Source organism: Vulpes vulpes, chromosome 10 (genome assembly GCF_048418805.1).
Source record: "Vulpes vulpes isolate BD-2025 chromosome 10, VulVul3, whole genome shotgun sequence".
Classification (NCBI taxonomy): Eukaryota; Metazoa; Chordata; class Mammalia; order Carnivora; family Canidae; genus Vulpes; species Vulpes vulpes.
Window position 1 is genome coordinate 49,061,299 of NC_132789.1, and position 24,987 is coordinate 49,086,285.

General features: G+C 34.3%; 1 protein-coding gene across 5 annotated transcripts in view; it reads left to right on the forward strand.

Annotated features, from left to right (window-relative positions):
• LOC112914739 (BEN domain-containing protein 5) overlaps window positions 1-24,987 on the forward strand; it is a 1,350,915-nt gene that overhangs the window by 129,271 nt on the left and 1,196,657 nt on the right. For all 5 annotated transcript variants that reach the window (XM_072724031.1, XM_072724033.1, XM_072724032.1 and 2 more), the window contains exon 2: window positions 15,679-15,801. In XM_072724031.1, the coding sequence (XP_072580132.1) occupies window positions 15,679-15,801 (123 nt within the window). The remainder of the gene's footprint in view (window positions 1-15,678; window positions 15,802-24,987) is intronic.

Consider the following 24,987-nt stretch of genomic DNA (forward strand, 5'->3'; position numbering starts at 1 on the left):
TAGTTTATGCTTTGATAACTTGCATGGAGCAATTTGTTTTTCTCTTGCTGCTTTTAAGATTCTTTATCTTAACTGTTGACATTTTAATTATAATGTGTCATAGTATAGCTCTCTTTGGGTTTATCTTATTTGGAAATCTGTGGACTTCGTAGACATGGATGTCTGTTTCCTTTCCTAGATCAAGGATATTTTTGGCTATTATTTTTTCAAATAAATTTTTTGTTCTTTCCTCTCTCTGTTTCTTTTTTCTGGGATCCTTATAATGTGAATGTTATTCTACTTGATGTCCCAGAGGTCCTTCAAGTTATCTTCATATTTTAAAATTCTTTTTTCTTTTTGCTACTATATTTGGGTGAGTTCCATTGCTTTATTTTCTAGCTCACTGATCTGTTCAACTACTTCATTTGGTCTGCTGTTGAACCCCTTTGTGGTATTTTTCAGTTCCATCATTGTATTCTTCAGCTCTGTGACTTCTGTTTGGTACTTTGTTATGTTATCTCTTTGTTGAAGTTCTCACTGTGTTCATCCATTTTTCTCTCGAGATCAATGAGCATCTTTATGACCATTTCTTTGAATTCTTTATCAGATTGGTTCTTATGTCCATGCCATTATGGTCTTTTTCTGATGGTTTGTCTTGTTTTCTTTTTGGAATATATTTGTCTGTTTCCTTATTTTGCTTGACTCTATGTGTTTCTTTCTGTGTATTAGCAAAACTGGCGAATCTCTTTCAGTCTTGAGAGCCTGGCCTGGTGTAGGTGATGATCTTTTTTGTTGAACCTTGCCTTACTCCTTGATTGTTTCTTGAACCTTTGTGATGTCTAAACTGCCCGATTTATTCTCAATACATTCCTTTTGTTGAGGATGTACCAAGAACTGTCAGCGATCTAAGGATTGGCATCTCATTTAGCACCTAATTTTAGGCTGATTGGAAGCCAGACCTTCAGATAACAGCTTTAAATTATGCAAAAATAAGTAGTCCTGTAGGGTCACAATCATAATCTCTGCTGCCTTCTAGACCAGGAGATTTGGAATTGTCCCTGAGGAATATTTTCAAAAATTGGAGCTCCACATGAATTACAAGCTCTCTTCTGGATAGTTATATTAAACTGTAGCAAAGTCATGGGGTTGCATGAAGATGGTATCTCCCTTCTTATCTTCCCTGGTAGTACCTCTTTAGCCCTTTGCTGTATCAGAAACCTGAATCCTGTCTCTCAGGGTAAAGCTCCAAGATAAGTAAATAGGAATTTTTTTTTTCACATAAAGACTGGGGTCATGTTTTAGTCTGATGTGTGTTCAGTGCCATGGGGATGGTGGCCTGCCAAATTGTTGCAGTCCTGTGGACAGCTGGAATACCAGCTCTCTTGGCCACAAGGCCTGGTGATCATGGGATATTCCTGTATGGATTACATGTGTTTGCTGGTTTTTGAAAGCAGTTGGAGAGTGTATGGGACAGACCATCCTTGCTAGCTTCAGTAATATAGCAGGGAAAATGCCTTTGGTGTTTAGCAATGTAGCAGGAGCGTGGCTTTTCTATGCATGTGTACTGACTTTAGGATAGGAATATGAAAATGCCACTGCTGCTTGCACTCACCAACCCTCACCAGGGGGCAAGGGAGTGTAGTAACTACTAGCTCTTGAAGCCTTACCTAGAGGATAGAGAACACCTTCATTGTTGGTGCCTGCTCCAGCCAGGGAGAGGGTGAGCACTACAATCTCCTGCATTGTCTAGCCTCAGCATGTGCCAGGATCACTTTCCCCTATCAATCCCAGTAAAGTGGTTGGAGGGTGTATCTACAAGATCCACAAATGAATCTCCCCACATAGTCTAGGTGCTTGTTTGCTTGCTTATTTATTTATTTCAGGGAGAGAGAGAGAAGAGAGAGAGAGAGTGTGTGTGTGTGTGTGTGTATTTAAGGAGTTGGGGAGGGGCAGATGGAGAGAGAATCTCAAACAGGCTCCACACCCAGTGTGGGAGTTTGATTAGGGGCTCGATTTCATAACCCTGAGATCATGACCTGAGCTGAAATGAAGAGTTAGGTGCTTAGCTGACTGAGCCACCCAAGTGCCTCTAGCTGCTTTTTAAACTGCTATTTTTTTCTCTGGGTTTAGGAGCCCTTTCAGGGAGGATCTCAGTTTTTTATAGCATTTTGGGACTTAGATGTCAGCCCTGTTTCTTTTCTAAACCAGATGTTCTGGGGGCTCATTTCTTCAGTCCAGATTCCTGCAGCTGGAGTTCCCTATGTTGGGCACGAACTCCTTTCTCCTCTGAGAGAAGTACCTGTATTGAGAGAAGTACCCTTCCTGCACTAGTTATGGGGTTTTTGCCATGGCTACATCTCTGCCTCTTCTACCAGTCTCATTGTAGTACTTTTTCCTTTGTTGTGGACAGCACTTCATCTAGTTTTTGGATCATTTGCAGCAGGGAATGATGTGTCTATGAGAACAGGTGAGTTCAGCAGCTTCCTATGCCACTGTCTTGGACCCCCTCCTCTAAAAGAATATACCTTAAAAAATTATTTTTCTATTGACTATTCAGTTCAATAATTATTTATTGAAATTGTTTTATATCTGGCATTTTTTAGTGCAGTTAATGCAGTGAATATATTCTCTTAATCAAAGAATATATGGTTTTCTGCTCTATGAGTAGCACAGAAATGGAAAGTTAGTGTTTAAGTGACTGGTTTGGAAGTGAGCATTAAGGCATATGCAACTTGCTGTAATACAAAATAGATAGGATATAAGTAGATTTTTGGTGAGATCAAGGGAGGGAGATATTTATTGCATATTTTTCAGAAATTGGATGCAAACTACCTTGTAAGGGAAAAATGGCTCAACCATTTTTTTAAAGGCTCTCAGATGAAATAGAGAGGTCCAAGATCATAGCTTGCTGAATTGGGGCTTACTTATGGTCATACATTTAGAAGCCAAGCAAGAATTCATCTGTAGGTCCACATTTCTCTAAATCATATGGCACCACTATACTGTCTGTACTGAATTTTCTATTTTTACGGAAATACAAAATTTTAAATATTATATTTATTTCTGTTTTCCACGTAGTCCTTAACTAGAAGTTCAGCTTTTTGAGAGCATTAATATTATTAGTATATTCTTATTTTATTGAGTGATAGATTTATAGCTTATTTTTCTTATATATTCTTCTTAATTCTGAGCACAAGATAATGAGTGGGTATAGTAACTGATCTTCAGTACATTTTAGGTAAGATTGTAGCTTAACAAATCTAGATCTTATTTGTATTTAGATACATGTGCCTAGAGAAACTTAGGATATCTTTAGGAAATTCTTTAAAAAAATCTTTAAAGTTTTTGCAGCATATCTTGTATATTTGTAATGAGAACAAATGTGATGTTATTTTATAAAATCCTAGGAATAAGCTATGTAATGGGTACTAGTTTTCCTGTGGTTAAAGTCCTCAAATGAATAGATTCTCTTTCCTAAAACACCCTCAAGAAGGAATTTTAGATTTTTTTTCTTGGCTCAGAGTTTTTGGCTTTAAGTCTCATCTTTCATGTAATTTTCTCCCAAAATTATGAAGCCTTGGAAATATGACTTTATAATGGAACTTCTGACAGATCCCTTTAACTGCATGTCACTTAAACACAGGGGTAATTTGTTACCTCTTTGAAGGTGTTTTAGCCTGAGAGGTGGAATGCATGATCTATATAAAGGTCAGTTTTAATTAATAAGCTGTTTTTCTCATTTTTGACTGATATGAATTGATTATAACTTTAGTGTACAGCATTCTCCCAATTGTCCTGGCTTTAGTTTTCTGTGGTTTTAGTTACGTGTTGTCAGTTGTGGTCTAAAAAACATAAAATGGAAATTCAGCAGTACATAGTTTTATTTATGTATTTATTTTTTTAAAATATTTTTTATTGGAGTTCGATTTACTAACATATAGTATAACACCCAATGCTCCTCCCATCAATTGCCCCCATCAGTGCCCATCACTCAGTCACCCCGTCCCCCTGCCCACCTCCCCTTCTACTACCCCTTGTTCGTTTCCCAGAGTTAGGAGTCTCTCATGTTTTGTCACCCTCTCATTTTTCCCACTCATTTTCTCTCCTTTTCCCTATAATCCCTTTCACTACTTCTTATATTCCCTGGATGAGTGAAACCATATGATGATTGTCCTTCTCCAACTGACTTACTTCACTCCGCATAATACCCATCCACGTCAAAGCAAATGGTGGGTGTTCATCATTTCTAGTGGCTGAGTAATATTCCATTGTATATTATATATATGATATTCCATTGTATATTAAGTTTTAAATTGTGTGCCATTCTGGGGAGAATGATGAAATCTCTTGCCAACCCGCCTGTGATGTGAATCATCCTTGTAGTGTATTTACATTGTAGGGTGCCTGTCAATCATTTGGTAGCTGTGTCAGTTATCAGATTCACTGTATCATAGTACTTGTGTTCAAGTAACCCTTATTTTACAAATTGGCCTCAATTTGCAAGAGTAATTATGCTGGCAATTTGGATATTCCAGAGAAAAGCTGTAAAGAGCTTCCTTTAAGTGAGAAGTTGAAAGTTCTTGACTTAAAAAGAAAAAAAAAATCCTAGGCCGAGGTTGCCAAAATCTATGGTACCTTTTATTGCAGCATATTATTATAATTGTATTTTATTATTAGTTAATCTTTTACTGTGCCTGAGTTATAAATTCAGCTTTATCACAGTTATTTATATATGTTTAGGAAAAAACATGGTATAAACATGGTTTGGTACTATCTGTAGTTTCAGACATCCATGGGACATATTGAAACATATTTCCCTCAGATATGGAGGAACAACTATAAACTATTTTCCATGTAAAAATGGAACAAATTTAGCCTTTGCCATATCTATCATCTGTATAACCCACTTAAATTTCAAAAATTCTTTGTAGCCCTAAAGTCTATTTCTAGATGTGTCAGTAGCCTATTTATCAGAGTAAAACAAGATATAATTATTGTATTACTTCTTTGGGTACATGCAACATCAATATTATGCATCTTTGTTTTTCCCTACACAAAATATGTTCACAAGTTTTATCACTGAATATTTGTTATCTGTATAGTATTTTACAAAAGCATGTAAATAATGATAACATTAATAAAATCAGATTATTATTTCCTTAAACCTCAAATTGTGCTGTGTTTTCTGACATCCTTAAATAGGAAAATTCATTGTGTTACTTTAGCTCTATGTTTGGAGGCAGATATTTTATACACCATAATAAGAGTGTATTATAGTGCATAATTTAACAGGATGCTACAGTATGCAGTACTTACTTCAAGGAAGACTTACCCTAAAATCTTCTTTATAGATTTCAATTTAAATTATTCCTTTCCTTTCTGAATCTTCCCCTGTATGTTATAAATTTGAATCTTATTATTTTTGTTAAATATACTTCTCTTAAATACATGTATCTTAATAATAATTATGATGATGATAATAACCAACTACTTAGTAAATTCTGTGTTCTAGGTGATTTGCATATATTTTCTGTAACCTTCAGAACAACATAAGCAAACTCTAAGCAAACAGACTCTGAGGTTGGGTTAAATTACTTAACAAAGGATACATTGCCTATGTATCTGAGTTAGGTGGATTCAATCCCAAGTCTGCGTCACTTTAAAATCCAAATTCTTACTGCTAATTCATGCAGCCTTGAATAAATGTGAGGGTATTAATAAACTAAGAATGAAGACTCTGAATTCGAAAATACAGGAAAAACGGTTATTTGGCGAATGTTAAAATGCACAGAAGTCAAGAAATTAAAAGTTCTTATTCTTTTTTTCTTTTAAAGATTTTATCTATTTACTCATGAGAGACACACAGAGAGAAGCAGAGACATAGGCAGAGGGAGAAGCGGGCTCACTGTGGGGAGCCTAATGTGGGACTCGATCCCAGGACCCCAGGATCATGACCCAAGTCAAAGACAGTTGCTCAACCCCTGAGCCACCCAGATGCCCCAAAAGTTCTTATTCTATAACAACTATTTCATTAGTCTCTGCCACCTTGGATTTTTTTGTGCTACTTATAAATACTGTAAATAATTTTTAATCATTTTATATACATTTATAATATAATTGAGATAAGATTTTTCTGAGAACAAATAATTGTATCTCCTGCTTTGTGTATTCAAATGATCAGCCAGTAAATTGCATTAACATTATGAAGTATAGTTCACCCTATTCCCTTTTTGGTCTTTGGGTCAGTATACTGCACGTTTTATGGTATCTTGCTTTCTTTTACTATTTGGTCTCATTATATCACAACTATTTATTTTATCTCTTTCAAAGAACAGTTCCTAGTTTCGCTGATCTGTTTTACTGTTCTTTTGGTTTCTATTGCTTTAATTTCTGCTCTAATATTTATTAATTCTATTCTCCTGCTGGTTTTAGGCTTTATTTGCTGCTCTTTTTCCAGCTCTTTTAGGTGTAGGGTTAGGTTGTATATTTGAGACCCTTCTTGTTTTTTGAGAAAGGCTTGTAGTTCCCTCTTAGGGCCACCTTTGCTGCATCCCAAAGGTTTTGAACAGTTGCATTTTTATTTTCATTTGTTTCCATGAATTTTAAAAATTCTTCTTTAATTTCTTGGTCAACCCAGTCAGTTTTTAGTAGGATGCCCTTTAACCTCCATGTATTTGAATTCTTTCCAAATTTCCTCTTGTGATTGAGTTCAATTTTGAAACACTGTGGTCTGAAAAACAACTGTTTGTTTTATTTAACCATAAATGTAAATGCACTGTTTATTTTTATTTTAATCTTTTTATTTCCTTCTGTATTTTATAAAGTAATCAAACAGCAATCATGTCAAAACAAGTAAACTATCTGATTAAGAATTTGCTGCTAATATAATACAGAGCTGCCTGTGTCCAACAGCTTCACATCTTAAAGAACAGATGCATGAAAAAAATTCTCAACATCACTCGGCATCAGCGAAATACAAATCAAAACCATAATGAGCCACCTCACACCAGTCAGAATGGATAAAATTAACAAATCAGGAAGTGACAGATGTTAGTGGTGATGTGGAGAAAGGGGAACCCTCTTACACTGTTGGTGGGAATGCAAACTGGTGCATTTACTCTGGAAGACAGTATGGAGGTTTCTCAAAAAGTTGAAAATAGGGGATCCCTGGGTGGCTCAGCAGTTTGGCGCCTGCCTTCGGCCCAGGGCATGATCCTGGAGACCCGAAATCGAGTCCCACATCAGGCTCCCTGCATGAAGCCTGCTTCTCCTTCTGCCTGTGTCTCTGCCTCTCTCTCTCTCTCTCTGTCTCTCTGTGTCTCTCATGAATGAATAAATAAAAAAAATCTTAAAAAAAAAGTTGGAAATAGAGCTACCCTGCAACCCTGCAATTGCACAACTAGGTATTTACCCCAAAGATACAAATGTAGTTATCAAAAGGGGCACCTGCATCCCAATGTTTATAGCAGCTGTATCCACAATAGCCAAACTATGGAAAGAGCCCAGATGTCCATTGGTGGATGAATGGATAAAGAAGAAGTGGTATATATATATATAGAGTGGAATACTAGTTGGCCATAAAAAATGAAATATTGCCATTTGCAATGATGTAGATGGAACTAGAGGGAATTATGCTAAGCAAAATAAGTCAATCAGAGAAAGACAATTATCATATGATCTCACTCATGGAATTTAAGAAATAAAACAGGATTATAGGGGAAGGGATGGAAAAATAAAACAAGACAAAATCAGAGAGGGAGATCAACCATAAGGATCTCTTAATCATAGGAATCAACCTGAGGGTTGCTGGAGGGGAGATGGGTGGGCTGGTGGGGTAATTAGGTGATGGACATTAAAGAAGGCACGTGATATAATGAGCACTGGGTATTATATAAGATTGATGATGATGAATCACTTAACTCTGGCTCTGAAACTAATACATCATATATTAATTAATTGAATTTAAATTAAAAAATTTGCAAAAGGTAAAAAAAAATGTTACACACTTATACCCTCATTTAAGATCAACATGTTATTGTCAGGATTTGTTAACAAGGATAAAAAGCCAGAAAAATCTCATGGTTCATTCAGTAAGTATCTATATCAATGTATGTGGCTATATCTCATTTAAAATATTAGAAATCTAAATAGTGTTCAGGTAGGTAGGGTTGTTAGTTTGACATTTCCCACTGCTCCTTGAATCATATATATATATTTTTTAACCAAATGCCAGGATCTATCTTTGTTGTTGTCTTTTTTTTTTAAGTTCAAGTTTTTATTTAAATTCCAATTAGTTAACATACAGTGTAATGTTAGTTTCTGGAATAGAATTTAGTGATTCATCACTTACATACAATACACCATGCTCATCACAACATGTGCCCTCCCTAATACTCCTCACTCATTTAACCTATGCCACCACCCACCTCCCCTCCTTCAACCCTCAGTTTGTTCTCTTTACTTAAAAGTCTGTTTTATGGTTTGCTTCTCTCTCTTTTTGCTGTTTGTTTTTTTGATGAATTTAAAATGCATCATATATTCTGTGTGCTCTCAACAGACATAGAAAAACTAATTTTCAATATTGAAATAAAATTTAGCTCCTAAATTTGTATTTTAGTAATTCAATGAATATTTATAGATTATTGACATGGTGCCAAGAATTGTGCCAAGAGCTGGAGAGAGAGAAAGTGGTTGATAAAAAGATAAGGCATTGGATTCTTTGGATGAGAAACCACAATTACTAAAAAGACTAAAATTACTAAAAAGACACATAATTTATAATAAAAAGGTAATAATAATAAAAGGTATAGTAAAGGCATAAAAAAGATGCTATGGGAACAGAGAAGATCAATCACTTTGGGGAAGTCAGGTAAGACTTCACAGAGGAGATGACATTGTATGTAGGTCTGTCGAGTGAGTAGGATTATCCAAAAGGTGAAACAAGAATGTGCATATATCCAGGCATTGGGAAAACACAGTGGAGTTTGCATTTGTGTGTAAAATAATTATAAATACAACTGCTATGAATATTAACTGATATATGAGAATTATATTTGTGAATGAAATACAGTGTGTGACAATGCCTTTGGTGACATGATTTTCTAAAATGCTGATACTTCTGTGTAAAGTTATGAACAAATAAATTATAATCCTTTCTTGGTTTACATGTTGTGTTCTTGCCAAAATCAGTATTTATTAAAGCTATACAAAATGTGTATAATGGAGGTAGGTTCTAAGCTCACAGAATCATAAATAGGAGTTTTATATATATTAATATCTGTACAGGACATTTGAAAGTTGTACTGGACTCTCCTCTACTTTGTAGTACATCTAGCATTTATGGTCTCCACCAATCAAATGACATCAGCACTCTTTCATCATTGTGAAAACAAAGAAACACCTCAACAAGTGTCCAAAATGCCCTCTAAGAATACTGCTGACATTGATAACCATCTCAACAGAATACTTATAATAATAGAACTAACAAGAATTCTTATAGAAGTGGAGAATAGTATATATAAACGATTTCTTTATCTTTCCTACCAGAGTGTCAGTAGATACCATTTGGTGTTGATAAATTAATTATAATATTGTGCTAGTTTTTGTTTGCCCCATCTAGTCTTTGTTCCTTTTCTCCTATTTTGTTTTCTGCCTTCTTATGTAATGATTGGCTGTTTCTTATAATTTCATTTTATCTTCACTTTTGGCTAATTTATGACCTTTTTTTTAGGTTTTGGCGTTTCGGTATACATCTTTATTATATAGTTCATCTACTTTCAAACAATGTCTTACAACTTTATATTTAGTTTAAGAAACTTAAAACAACATACTTTCAATTGTTCCCTCTCATCTTTTGTGCTACACTTGTTGTTTATTTGACCGTTACCTGTGGTATAATCTCATAACGTTGCTACTATTTTTCTTTACATAGTCATTTATCTTTTTGAGTACTAAAGATAAGAATATTTGTATTTACTTTCATTTATATCATTTCTGGAGTCCTTCATTTCTTTGTGTGGATCTTAGTTTATATCTGTTATCATTTTCTTTAGGCCAGAAGAACTTTTCTTTAACATTTCTTATAATACCAGACTGATGATTATGAATTCTCTCATCACCTATTTTCCTCAAAATACCTGCATTAAATTTGTTTAAAGGATTTTTTCTCTCAATAATTTAAAGATGTCATCCCCTTGACTTCTGGTTTCCAGTTTCTTATTAATAGTGTACTCTAATTTTTACCTTAGTCCCTTTGCATTTGATCTGTATTTTTATATATGATATATAAAATTTTAAAAATGAATGTTTTGCTTGGTACTTCTTGGATCTGTAGCTGGATATTTTTCATTAATTGTGGAAGATCTTAGGTGTTATCGCTTCAAATATTTCTTCTCCATTCTCTCTCATCTCCTTCTGGAATTTTAGCTATACATATGTTAGATCATTTGGTATTGTTTCACAATTTTTGGATGCCATGAATTTTTTCTTTTCTTTTTTATCTTTGTTTTTCTATTCAGCTTATTTCTCTTGATCTAGAGTTCACTAATTCTTTCCTTGTCTGTGTCAAGTTTACTGATGAGTACAATGAAGAAATTCTTCATCTCTGTTACTGTATTTTTTAGTTTTAGCATGTCGTTTAATTATTGTAATTTCCATCTGTCTGCTGAAATCCCCATTTTTAAGCATTTTGTCCTCCTTTTCCAACAAGGCTTTAGCATATTAGTTTTTTTATTTAATTAAAAAAAGTTACTTATTTATTTTCTGCAGGGGAGGGATAGCGGCAGAAGGAGAGAAGCAGGCTCCATGCCTGGCTTAGAGCCTTATTATGCAGGACTCTACCTCACACCCCTGAGATCATGACCTGAGCTGAAACCAAGAGTCAGACACTCAAACAACTGAGCCACCCAAAGGCCCCAATCTTAGTTATTTTAATTCATTGTCTGGTGATACCAATGTCTGTTTAGTCATTTCTGAATCTACTTCAATTAATTGCTCTTCATAGATAGGTTGTCTTTTCTTGATTTTTTTTGTATGTTCCATAATTTTGTGTTACATACTTGGCTTCTAATGTAGAACAGTAGACAATGATAGGAATACTATTTTTCACTGGAAATGGATACCCCCCTTCTCCTAGGTCATTTGTGTGAGGGCTTATGTCAACCTAGTCAAGAGTTAAGCTGGGTTAAGTTTCTTTTTTTTTTTTTTAAGATTTATTTATTTATTTATTTGTTTATTTATTTATTTATGATAGACATAGAGAGAGAGAGAGAGAGGGAGAGAGAGAGAGGCAGAGGCACAGGAGGAGGGAGAGGGGCTCCCTCCATGCCAGGAGAGAGGCAGAGGCACAGGAGGAGGGAGAGGGGCTCCCTCCATGCCAGGAGCCCAAAGTGGGACTCGATCCCGGGACTCCAGGATTGCGCCCTGGGCCAAAGGCAGGTGCTATACTGCTGAGCCACCCAGGGATCCCCGATTAAGTTTCATTGTTGCTGTGTATATCTTCAATTTATTTCTGGCTTCAAATTGTTTTAGAATCTTTTTTAACATTTTAATTAACTAATTAATTAATTTTAAAAAACAGAACCCATTTCTTAAATTCCAATGTAATTAATGTGTTATATTAGTTTATAGTATAGTTTAGTGTTACATCAGTTTCAGGTATACAAGTGATTCAAGAATCCTATGCATTACTCAGTTCTCATCTCATGGCAAGTGTGCTCTTTATCCTCTTCACCTATTTCATCCATCCTCTCATCCATCTCCCCACTGGTAACCATCAGTTTGTTCTCTGTATTTAAGAGTCTATTCTTTTTTTTTTTCTTAAAGATTTTATTTATTTATTCATGAGAGAGATAGAGAGAGAGGCGGAGACACAGGCAGAGGGAGAAGCAGGCTCCATGCAGGAAGCCTGATGTGGGACTCAGTCCCAGGACTCTGGGTTCACGCCCTGAGCCAAAGGCAGACACTCAACCCCTGAGCCACCCAGGCATTCCAGGAGTCTATTTTGTTTCTTTTTTTCCACTATTCATTTGTTTTTTTTCTGAAATTCCACATACAAGTGAAATCTTATTGTATTTGTCTTTCTCTAACTTATTTTGCTTAGTATTATATGCTCTAGATCCCTCTATGTTATTGCAAACAGTAAGATTTCATTCTTTTTTATGGTCAAGTAATATTCTATCTATTTATCATCTATCTATCTATCTATCTATCTATCTATCTATCTATCTATCATCTTTCCATCTCACATCTTCTTCATCCATTCATCTGTTGATGGACACTTGGGTTGTTTCCATAATTTGGCTATTATAAATAATGCTACAATAAACATAGGAATGTATATATCTTTTTGCAGGAGTGTTTTGTATTCTTTAGAGAAATACCCAGTAGAGGAATTGCTGGATCATATGTGGTAGTTCTATTTTTAATTTTTGAGGAAGCTCCATACTGTTTCTAGTTTGTATTCTTACCAACAGTGCATGATGGTTCCTTTTTCTTCACATCCTTGTGAACACTTGTTTCTTGCTTTTGAGTTAACTATTCTGACAGGTATGAGGTAATGTTTCATGGTAGTTTTGGTTTGCATTTTCCTGATGATGAGTGATATTGGGTCATCTTCTCATATGCCTGGTATGAAATCTTAATCTTCTTTGCAGAAATGTCTGTGTTATGTCTTGTGCCCAGTTTTCAGTTGGATTATTTGTTTTTCTGGCTGTTGTTTTAAAAATTCTTTATACATTTTTGATACTCTTTATCAGATATGTTATTTGCTAATATCTTTACCTATTCATTATCCTTTTAGTTTTGTTGGTGATTTCCTTTGTTGTACAGAAGCTTTTTATTTTGATATAGTCTAAAAGGTTTATTTTGGCTTTTATTTCTCTTGCCTGAGGAGACATTTCTAGAAAAATGTTGCTATGGTTGATGTCAGAGAAATTACTGCCTGTTCTCTCTTGTAGGATTTTTATGGTGTCACGAATCTTACACTTAGGTCCTAAGTCCATTTTGAATTTATTTTTGTATATGGTGTAAGAAAGTGGTCCAATTTCATTCTTTTGTATGTAGCTGTTCAATTTTCTTAACACCATTTGTTGAAGAGACTTTTCTCCCATTGCATATTTTTGCTTACTGTGTCAAAGATTAATTGACCAAATAATTATGGATTTATTTCTGGGCTCTTTATTCAATTCTCTTGATCTATGTGTTTGTTTTTGTACCAGAACCATACTTTTTAGAACTATGGCTTTGTAATATATCTTGAAATCTGGGATTGTGATGCTTCTAGTTTTTTCTTTTCTTTTTTTTTAGTTTTTTCTTTTTCAAGATTGCTGTGGCTGTTCTGGGTGTTTGGTGATTCTACAGGAATTTTAGGATTATTTGTTCTAATTCTGTGAAAAATGTTGTTGGTTTTATGGTAAGGATTGTTATAATCTGTAGATTGCTTTGGGTTGTATGGACATTGTAACAAAAGTTGTTTTTCCAAGCCATGAGCATGGAATATGTTTCCATTTGTTTGTATCATCTTCAGTTTTTTTAATCAGTGCTTTTTAGTTTTCACAGTACAGGTCTTACATACACCTTCTTGGTTAATTTTATACCCAAGTATTTTATTATTTTTGGTACAATTGTAAATTCAGATTGTTTCCTTAATTTTTTTTCTGCTACTTTATTATTGGTGTATAGAAATGCAGCAGATTTCTGTATATTGATTTTTTTATCCTGTGACCTCAGTGAATTCGTTTATCAGTTCTAGTAGTTTTTTTTTTTTTTTTGATAGACTTTAGGGTTACCTTGTTCCTGAGAGAAAGGGCTAGAGTAACTGAGAGTTTTTCCTCATTCATCTGCCCCACCCTAAACTTTTATCCTTCCCTGGGCACACCTGCCATAGACAGAGTTTATTTCTGTGCTTTTGTCTCATCTCTAGAAGTAGATTACTATTGTTTTTTAGTGCTTGCTATCTTGGTATTGAGGGAGCAAGAGTATTTCTGCTGTCTTGGTCTAGGCTAGGACTAGGACATAACCTTAGGCCAGCCTATATACTCTGGTCTTGGGGTGTATTTTTTTCAATGATCCCATCTCTCTTCCCTCTTTCATCTCTGCCTTGAATCATTTATGGGTCTTGTGTGAGATAATCTTTTCTTCCCCTCCTGCAGGTATAGAGGATATTTTCTTTTGTTGTTCCTCTTCCTGTTTTGGAGTCCTATTGTACACGGGGGTTTTAAGGTTTGCTGTTTCTCCCCTAGTGTCTTAAGGCTTTTTTTTCTTTCCTTAAGGGAAAAGGACATTTGTGGGGCTTCATGCCTTTTCTATAACAGTAGCCCATCTCTTTCTCCATTCCTGCATTACAACAAAAGCATTTTCTAGTTTTCTGCCCTGTCCCTAATCTTTCTCTTAAATACTTGATGGGGGCATGTGTGAATTCCCTTTGTGTCTGTGATTCTCAGAGGTTCTATACTCTCATATTTTCTATACTTGACTTTTAATAGTTAAAAATAATTAGCTTAGTTCTTTTTACTCACTTGTATGGCACCCATCGTTTCTTCCTCCTGTGCTTTGCCATAAAAAGAGTCAGTGCTTGCTTCCCTCTTTTTTTGGTAGGGCCTGACTTTCCTTGGTATCAGATTATTGTTGCCCTGTAATCTCTGTTTTAAGTTATGATTTTTTTCTTTGTTGGGGTCTATCTTATTAAGGTGAAAGCTATGATTTTTCCAACTTTCTATTATCCAACTAGAAGTGAAACTTATAAAATTACAAAAAAACAAAGTTCCTACTAAGAAATATAACTTTTATGTTAATTCAGTGGTTCTCAAATTATCTGGGTGTAGAACATTAGGATGTTATAATGATAGTTATATTACTGTTGTTTTATTTGAATTAAAACAATAATTAATTTTTAAAATTTTTTTTATTTATTTGAGAGAGAAGGAGGGGAAGCACACAAAGGGGGAAGAGGCAGAGGAGAGACACAAGCAGACTCCCCACTGAGCAGAGCCTGATTTGGTGCTCCATTCCAGGACCCTCGGATCATGACCTGAGTAGAAGACAGACACTTAACTGAGCCATCCATATGCCCCTAACTAAACATTTCTGACAATTTAAATATATTAACTATTTATTAAATACATAGTGTAATTTAATGAACATCGTTCAGATTTCAATAGTCATGCTAGATATTTTCATATCTAATTCCCATAACATAATTTTGAAGGATGGGTTTTGCCATTCCTTAATTATGGATGAGAAAAACTGAGGCTTAAAAGATTAAATTGATTGCTTTTTATCACAGGATTAATATGTAGTAGAGGTGAGATTTCAGATCTTATGTTTCTTTTTTCTTTTTTTTAAAGATTTTATTTATTTATTCATGAAAGACACAGAGAGAGGCAGAGACATAGGCAGAGGGAGAAGCAGGCTTCTTGCAGGGAGCCCGATGCAGGACTCAATCTGGGCACCCTGGAATCATGACCTGAGCCAAAGGCAGACGCTCAACCACTAAGCCACCCAGGCATCCCAGATCTTAAGTTTCTGATTTCAGATTGTATCTTGTTTCTACCTTACAACATTATGTAGTTCATTTCTTTCTGTATGGATAAGCAATAAATGACAGAAGAGGGGAAAAATTAACAATAAAAATTTTATTGGTCTTCTATTACTAAATATATTTTGATTTCTGTTAAAGATGAGCCCTTTTTTTTTTAATAGGCTATGACATGGGAAATGATGATGCCATTGGAGGGAATGTTAGCAAATATTTGGTGCTTCCATCTGGATACTGTGGACAGCCCAAGAAAGGACATCTTATATTTGATGCTTGCTTTGAAAGTGGTGAGTGTATTAAAGACCTTTGGTTTTGAATTTGTCTTAGATTGTTTCAAAATACAATTCATCTGATCTTTCAGTGTGATTCAACTCATTAATATTTCATCATAATGGAAAAAGTTTTCAGGGAAAAATCAGTTTTCAAAGAATTAACTTGGAAACACTTGAAAATAAATGCTATGTTATTGTTGCTACAAGTGATTATTATTTTTTTACAAGTGATTATTTAATATTATAATGGTAATATTAATGAACATTGATATATAGTACCTTATATTTTATAAAATACTTCTTCAGATATTTCTTTTGGGATTAAACTGATGTAATTTGACTATATGATAAATCATTAATTATTGAATGTTTATTATGTACCTGGTTCTGTATGATATGCTTGCAGAACTTGGTCTTTGTCAGAAAGGAGATCTCCTAATAAAGAAATGATTTATTTAGGAACAGATTCAGTTGAACAATACAAAAAAGCAAAAGTAACATTGCATCACAATCATCAAATGCTGTGGCTATTTTGAATGGGAAGATGAAAACTTGATTGTAAATTTCTATCCAGTAGGGATGGATCATGTTAACTTTTTTGTGCTCTGAGCCTCATACTCTAAATGGCATAAAATAGGTATTCAGAATAAGTTGAAAATATTAATGAGAAAGGTAAACATAATATTTTTTTGTAAATAATTGTTTACTATTTTTAGTTTTGATAATGTGTGTGTGCATGTGTTTATATGGGTCATTGATTGGAAGGACATGGTAGTGTCAGTTATATGATACTTTTCTGAACCCTAAGAATATTGGTTGTTTATCAATAAAAACTTATTTATGTAAGATTTTGCTCTTTGTTTATTCCATGCTATTTTAGTTTGCTAAGTCTGCCATAACAAAGAACCACGAGCTGTGTGGCTTAAACAACAGAAATTTGTTATCTTACAGTTCTGGAAATCTAAGGTCAAAGTGTCAGTAGGGTTGGTTCTTTCCAAGGGTTGTGAAGAAGAATATATTCCATGTCTTTTGTCTAGCTTCTTGTGGTTTGTTAGCAATCTTTGGTATTCTTTGGTTTGTAGAATCATCACCTTGATTTCTGCCTTCATCTTTACTTGGCATTCTCCTTGAGTGTATATGCCTTTCTCAAATATTCCCTCTTTATTAGGATGCCAGTCATATTGGATCAGGGGCCACTCTAATGGCCACATTTTAACTTGATTACCTCTGTAGAGGCCCTATTTCCTAGTAAGGTCATATTTTGAGGTACTGGATAGTAGGACTTTAATATGAATTTGGGGGGCACATAATTTAACCATAATTAGTATAATTAGCATTGCTCTTCCGTTCAGACCTGAACACTTTTCACATAATTAAGAATGATTTCTTCTACTTTTCCTAAATTTTGATTTATTGCTTTGTCTGGGATATATTTGATGCCTAGAAAATATCTTTTGAATTCTTTTTACCTCAATTAAAGACAGGAAGGCCCTTTATAATAGTAACAACTCTGTAAGGGTAGGAATTATCCTCCTTTTTTTTTTTTTTTTTTTTTTTTTTAATTATCCTCCTTTTAAAGATCATGTGTTTTGGTTTATCTACAGTCTGAAATAATCCAAATTTCTTTCTTTCTTAGATCCTATTTTCCTTAACCTTAGTTATCTTTTTCTTTTTTCTTAGTTATCTTAGTTATCTTTTTTCTTTTTCTATCCTTTACTGGAAAGCTCAGTAGAAGAAATTGCCCAGTTTAACCACATAGTATCTAAATTAATAACACATATTTGTCCAACAGTATATGAACAATTAGTTTGTATCAATTGGATATGTGCTAGTAGTCCATAAGCCTTGCAGTAATAGTAGAGTGCTAAAGTGGACACCCTTTGGAGTCAGGCTAAAAATTATGTCCTAACTTGAAAACTGAGCTATAGTTTCCTCATCATTTAATGGGGAATGATGTCTACCTTGCCTTTATTTTTTTTTTTTTAATTTTTTATTTATTTATGATAGTCACAGAGAGAGAGAGAGAGAGGCAGAGACACAGGCAGAGGGAGAAGCAGGCTCCATGCACCGGGAGCCCGACGTGGGATTCGATCCCGGGTCTCCAGGATCGCGCCCTGGGCCAAAGGCAGGCGCCAAACCGCTGCGCCACCCAGGGATCCCTACCTTGCCTTTAAAAGGAAAAAAATATATTTCATTGTTTGAAAAAATCAAAACATCTTACCAAAATATATACAAAGTAATAATAATATTTAAAAAATAGATAAGTGAGAAAATCTCAGAAAGAGAAAATAGCAAAAGAAAATTCAGTTTGATGAGTACATAAAATGAATGTTATGAGGTCCCATAAATTTGCTCTAGGTAGACAGTAAATTTAACTGAGAGTTTTCTGATAGCCATTGCCAAGAGAAAAACAATATCTATAAGATAAAAATAAACCAAATATTGAAATCTTATAGAAGTTCTTCCTATTGGGTTTCCTAAGGCAGACACTGATGTGATGAATAGCATCTTCAACAATATATCTTTTTTTTTTTTTTAAAGAATTAAAAAAAAATTTTTTTTTTAAAATTTATTTATGATAGTCACAGAGAGAGAGGCAGAGACACAGGCAGAGGGAGAAGGCAGGCTCCATGCACCGGGAACCCGATGTGGGATTCGATCCGGGGTCTCCAGGATCGCGCCCTGGGCCAAAGGCCGGCGCCAAACCGCTGCGCCACCCAGGGATCCCTTCAACAATATATCTATAGTATTTATGACAATATATTTGATAGGAATGTATTTTGTAACGTCCTTCGATATAGACTGAGGGCATAATGCTATCAAGGGCATCTTAGTGAAAGCAATTTAGTTGGTACTTGAAACAATTTGTTTGACATGTGCAGCTTTCATCTGATCTAATTTAAATTCAAGGATTTATTTTAGATTATTTAAAACAAGAGAAGTAAAAAAAAAATGAAATAGATGAGTTTTCTTTTATGTGCTGAGATGCTGAGTAGCTGCCTGATATATTGTGTTGACCAGGATTCTATAGGTCATCCAGACTTAGAGAGGAGTAAAGTGGCTAAGAAATTCAATGATTGGAAGGTATTGTTTCATGTGGATGGAATATATTGCCTTCAGATAAGGCCTCCATAACTAATTTTTTCTTTCCGAGTTGTGGAATATGTAAAGTGTCTCATATATTGCCTAGCACTGAACTGGTGGATAATCTGTTTTTCTCATGAGAAATAAGGTCTGCAGGTCAGATATATACTCTCCAACGAATCCCTGGTCTGTTTTTTCCATAGCCTCCTCTCTATAAGTAATATTTCTCTTGAAAAAACATCAAGACACCCCAGTTTTATCTTTCCATAGATACCTGACACTTTTCTTGACTTTTTAAAACTTTATTCTCTTCTACTACCTGTAACCTGCTTCTGGACAGAGTCTGAAACTGGTAAATCTCTGCTCTCCTGAAGAACCAAGGAGAGTGCTTAGGAAATTAAGCAGTAAATTAATACTGTATTTATTTGTTGAATGAAATAATTTGAGCAATGGAAAGGTAGGGAGAGATTAACTTTTTTATAGCTTTCATGAAAATACCATACTTAGGGACACCAAGCAATTAAGTATGGTATTTTCTTTTCTTTTTTTTTTTTTTTAAGATTTTATTTATTTATTCATGAGAGACAGAGGCAGAGACACAGGCAGAGGGAGGAGAAGCAGGCTCCATTCAGGGAGCCCGATGTGGGACTCCATCCCAGGAATCCCAGGAATCCGGAATCACACTCTGAGCCAAAGGCTTAACCGCTGAGTCACTTACTTAACCGCTGAGTCACCCAGGTGTCCTAGTTTACCTCATTTAATACAGAAACCTTCTGAGGTATTATATCTCTCTTTGTAGATGAGGAAACTAATGCTCAGAGATGTAAAGTTATTTCCCTTGAATTGCACGACTGACAGAGGTATAGCTGAATTAGAAACTGAGAATTTCCTGGCTGTAACAGCCATCCTTTTAACCGTTGTATATACATATTACCTTATTATAGTTCAATTTATGACATATGAATAATAGATATATTCTTGAAAATTTCTCACTAAGTGATAAAATGTATAAGAATATATATATATACACACACACATATATATTAAGATACATAGGTTTTGTGATAAGAAAAATAACAAATTGTCTACTAAGCCATCTAAGTAAATACTATGGTTGTCAGCATATATCATATAAGTATTGTTTTATGATTTATATGAGTGTGTATATTAAATATGAGAGGAAGAATATAGTTTATACTACAAATTAATTGGTTAGCCTTAGAGACTTAATATGATAATTAAATTACTATGGAATGAAAAAGAGTCAGTGAAATAAGGGTATGGTTTGGTTGTTTATATAACATTTAAAAATGATGGAAATAAAACTTAAAACTTTTATTTTTAATTTCTCCAGTGGAATTTCACTACATTTATTTGTGAAATCTTTAAAAATTAATGTTTTATTTCCTATTTAGAGAAAATAATTTTTATTCTTGGCACAGTATGAAAATGTGCCTGGACTACAGTAGAAATCATGGGTTTTAGCCTAATATTTCACTACTTTTTTCTATATCCCAATGGTTGAAATTACTTTTTCTTTTTAACTTTTTGAGGAAAGTTGACAAATATAATTGTACATATTAAAATTGTCCAATGTGATTGTCTGATATATATACATATATATCAAATATATACATATAGGATATTTACCAAGATTAAAATAATTAACGCATCCATCACATATTTGCCAGTTAACTTTTCTGTGTGGTAAATCCTTAAGGTCTACTTTTATCAACTTTCAAGAATACCATACGTATTAATAATTGTAGTCACCATGGTGTATGTTAGATCATCAGCACTTCTGTAACTGAAAATTTGTACCTTTTCAGTTATATTGCCCTATTTCCCCTTCCCCCCAGCCTCTGGCACCACTGTATTATTTCCTGTTTCTGTGAAATTGATTTTATTACACCATTATTCAGAATAGCCAAGATATGGAAACAACAAAAATGTTCTTCCATATATGAGTGAACAAAGAAAATGTGATACACTTGTATACACACACACACACATATATATGGATATTATTTAGCTATAAAAGAGAAGTAAATCTTCCTATTTGTGACAATGTGCATGAATCAGGAAGGCATGTATTAACTAATTTTTTTTAATGACAGTATAGTATAATTCCAAAAATACAGGTTTCAGAAAGATCTGGTTTTATATATTAACTTCTACTCATCTGTAAAATTAGGAAAACAAGTATTTATATTGTAGAATTATTATGCAAATTAGGATAATATATAAAGAGACAGCACAAAATAGGGCTATCAATGTAATAATTCTGGCATATGTATAAAATAATTTCAAGAATGTTAAAATGTGCTAGGCACTTTTATGGGTATATATATATTTTTTTATGGGTATATTTGTATGTGTCATTACCAATCCGTACAACGACCATACAACATAGGAACCTTAGATTGGCATCCCCCAGAATCATGTCCTGAGACAAAGACATAGGTAAAGGTTGTATATGATAGGAATCTCAAGAGAGAGATACCCTGGGTAATTCATGCTCTGCTGGGCAGAGTATTCTTATTACAGATTTATTATTATAATTATAGATTCACTTATTTATTTTCAGAGAGAGAGCTAGGGAAGGGGCAGAGGAAGAGCTAGGAAAGTTCTCAAGTAGACTCCTGCTGAGCATGGAGTCCTGCATGGGGCTCAATCTCATGATCCTGAGATCATGACCTGAGCCAAAATCAAGAGTCTAACAGTTAACCAGCTGAGCCACCCAGGCACCCCTGATCATATATAGTATGCTTGAATGTTCTAGTGTACATTCTTTGGGCTTGGAAAATTTAGGTTTGGTGTTTCTAAGATAATTTAATTGGTGTTAATGAAAAGTACCAAAATCAGAAGAATATTTGTAGTTTTTAAGTTAACAGTATTCTCCTTTGGCATTAGGAGTTAACTTTGCAGTTGTGGGAAGAGCAATGTGTGGAGTCAGTTGACCTGGTTTTGAATCCTAGCCTAACTTAATCTTGGGAATTATTTTATGTCTTTGAATCTCGTTCTATCCATCTAAAAATGGAGAAAATACTTTACAGGCTTTTAAAAAAATTACTATAATTATAGTTAACATTTAAAAAATACTTAATCTGTGCCAGTCTTTGAACATGAAGCTTAACATGTATCATATATAATACTTTCCTTTTCAGAACTCCCTAGAGTAATTTAGGGTCCCATCCGTACAGACCCATAGCAATATGTATACTTTCCACTCTACTTGTTTAAATGTCTGAGGTTTGTAAGCTCTGTAGTAGCTCTTGTTTATCACCACATATCATGCTTAGAGCCTGGTACATAATAGGTGCTCAATAAATGTATATGAAATAAATATAATTATCATAATAATTCAGAGTAAGTATTACTAATGCTGATTTACAGATAAAGAAAATCAGGCTTAGAGAAGTTAAGCATATGTTGAGATCAAACAGTTTCTAAGAGATAGAGTCAGAATTTGAATCTGGTCTGATTAATGGCTAATAGCTAATGGTCAGATACAGGCGTTTTGTGAAGCTCACAACATACTTTTACATACTTTATCTCGTTGAATCCTCACCTATATTGAGGTAGGTATTATTTTGTTTTACAGACGAAGTAGGGATCTAGAGAGGTTATGAAATTTGCCTATGGCTATACAGTTAAGTAATCAAATATCAGACTGGGTATTTGAAACCAAGTTGGATATAATTAAAATAATACTAATATTAAATATGAATATAGAATTTACTCTGTGTCATGAAAAGTTCTAAGTGTTTGACATGAATAATAATTATTATATGACATGCATAATTATTTGTCTTATCAAACCTACGAGGTAAGTTCTATTGGTATTATTTTCCTTTGACAGGTAAGAAAATAGACACAAAGAAGTTAGATAATTTTACCAAGATCACAAAACTGGTAGATTGTGGACCTGGGATTAAGACCCAATTGGTGTGGCTCCAGAATCTCTGCTTGAACCACTGCACTGTGTAGAGTTGGTATTTATATGAAAACGATGTCAGGCACTTAGCAATAGTTCCATAATTTTTAAATTTTGCATTTAGATCTTTATAACTTCTGAGAAAAACAAGATTGCTGTAACACTAAGTTAAAAATATGATACTCAGCTTCCTAAATTGCAGAATGAAGTGATTGTAGCAGAAAAATAGATTAGACTGTCATTGATCACTCCATACCAAGAGCTTATGACCATTAACCTTTAAAGTAAGAAAAGTTCTCTTGCAGAAAATTAAAATGTTGAGAGATATTTCCAAATATTTAAAAATCAAATAAAATCTTGTAGTGTATGAGGCCTAGGTTTATAGCATTTCTAAGGAAAAATAAATGGTGAATTTTCTATTTGTAGAGTCTTCCCCCTTCATTCTCACAGAAATTAAATAAACTGCTCTGTTTAAAGAAGACTTTTAAAGTTGTATGTAGTTATAAATATAGTAGAATTCTTGATTTAGCTTGTTTTGAGGGATGTGGTCAAATTTTGCTTTTTCTTTTCTATAAATCACCAGTCAGCAGATCTGTTTTACCCCGTGGGAGGAATACAACACACAGTTCCTGGATTAAAGGAGTGTCGTGGAGAGACTCACAGAGGCTGTGATTAAATTGACCACAAATTTTGTCGTCCAAGGCAAATGTTTTTGCCCAGAACAAATGCTAACCTGGGAGGGATGCTGGGACAGCTGGCATTGTCAGCTGGGACTTGTCAGAGGCTAACCATGATGGCTAGTACCTCTAGCCCTAATAGGGAAAAGTACAGTGTAATAAGAAAACAGAGCAAAAGCATGTCTTTTTCAGCAGGGTATTGTGGGAAGGTGGTGGGGCAAGTTGGCCAACTTCTTAGAGGAGGCTAAAATGGACAGAGTATTAAAGGATTAGTAAGAATGATCCTGGTAAATTTTAGCATGTGGGAAAAACTACTTTGTTCTTGTGATGTCATGCAGAAAGACCTGAATGTCAGGGGGATAATGGTACTCTCCGGGAATGGCAAACTACGACTAACTCAGAGATGGAGCATATTCCTGAGAGCACGGCCTTGCTGAAACTTTTTAATTAATTAATTAAATAAGTAAACAAACATATTTCATTAATTTATTTCTAATATATGTCATCTCTCATTCTTGTCTTCATTCTTAAAGAAATAAGGGTGCTTTACCTTTTCCCACTTGGAGCAAATACTGTAATGTATTCTGTGTGTGTATATCCTGAACCTGGTTTGAATGTGTCACCATGCTGGTTGTTTTCCTCCTCTTTATAACTTCACCCTGTATCATACCTCTGCCCTGTGGACTCTCCTGACTTCTGTGTATTGCTGCACTGTTTGCTTTCCTAATCCAAAATTTTGTTCCTGACCCGTAGAGTTAGCCTCTTGTTCCCACTGGAATTTTTTTTCCATAGGATGATAATAAGAAGAGATATTTGGCAATGTACTCTGTTTTCCCTCTGCCTGTTATTAAATGAATGATTATAAAATCTTGCAACCTTTTCAGCCCTACAACTTCAGCCCTTGACAACGTCCTAAATAGGTTTGCTGGATTTGTTCAGTAGCTTTCCAACTGGTCTCTCAAATTTAGCCCCAACTCTCTTTGGTCCATCCTCCACAGTGCCACCAAAGTGAAAATGCAAATCATCTGATCATATTACTTTATTGTTTAAAATGTTTCATGACTCCCTGTTGTCCTCAGAATAAAATCAATTGCTTTTAGTTGATAACATCTTTAATTTAAGACCTGATAAAAATTTCCTTCATATTAATATTGTCATTTCATGCCAGAATATGCTACCTTATGAGGCCATTATCTCTCTTAGAGAAAAAAAAATAAGCACATTTTGGAAAAAACAGCATGGTTATATAATATAAAGTGTTTCACCGTGTCTAGAAATTCGTTGGAGAGATACTGGCAGCTATGAAACTGTAGGTGAAGAATTTAATTCTGTTATTTGTTTCTGACTCATAATTGAAACAAAGCGAACATCTATTTTTTCAGGGTTTTCATTTGTTCTTTAAATTTCTGACCTTACTGAATCATTTCTACATATATATGGCTCTTTTTTTTTTTTAAGATTTTATTTATTCATGAGAGACACAGAGAGAGAGAGAGGCAGAGA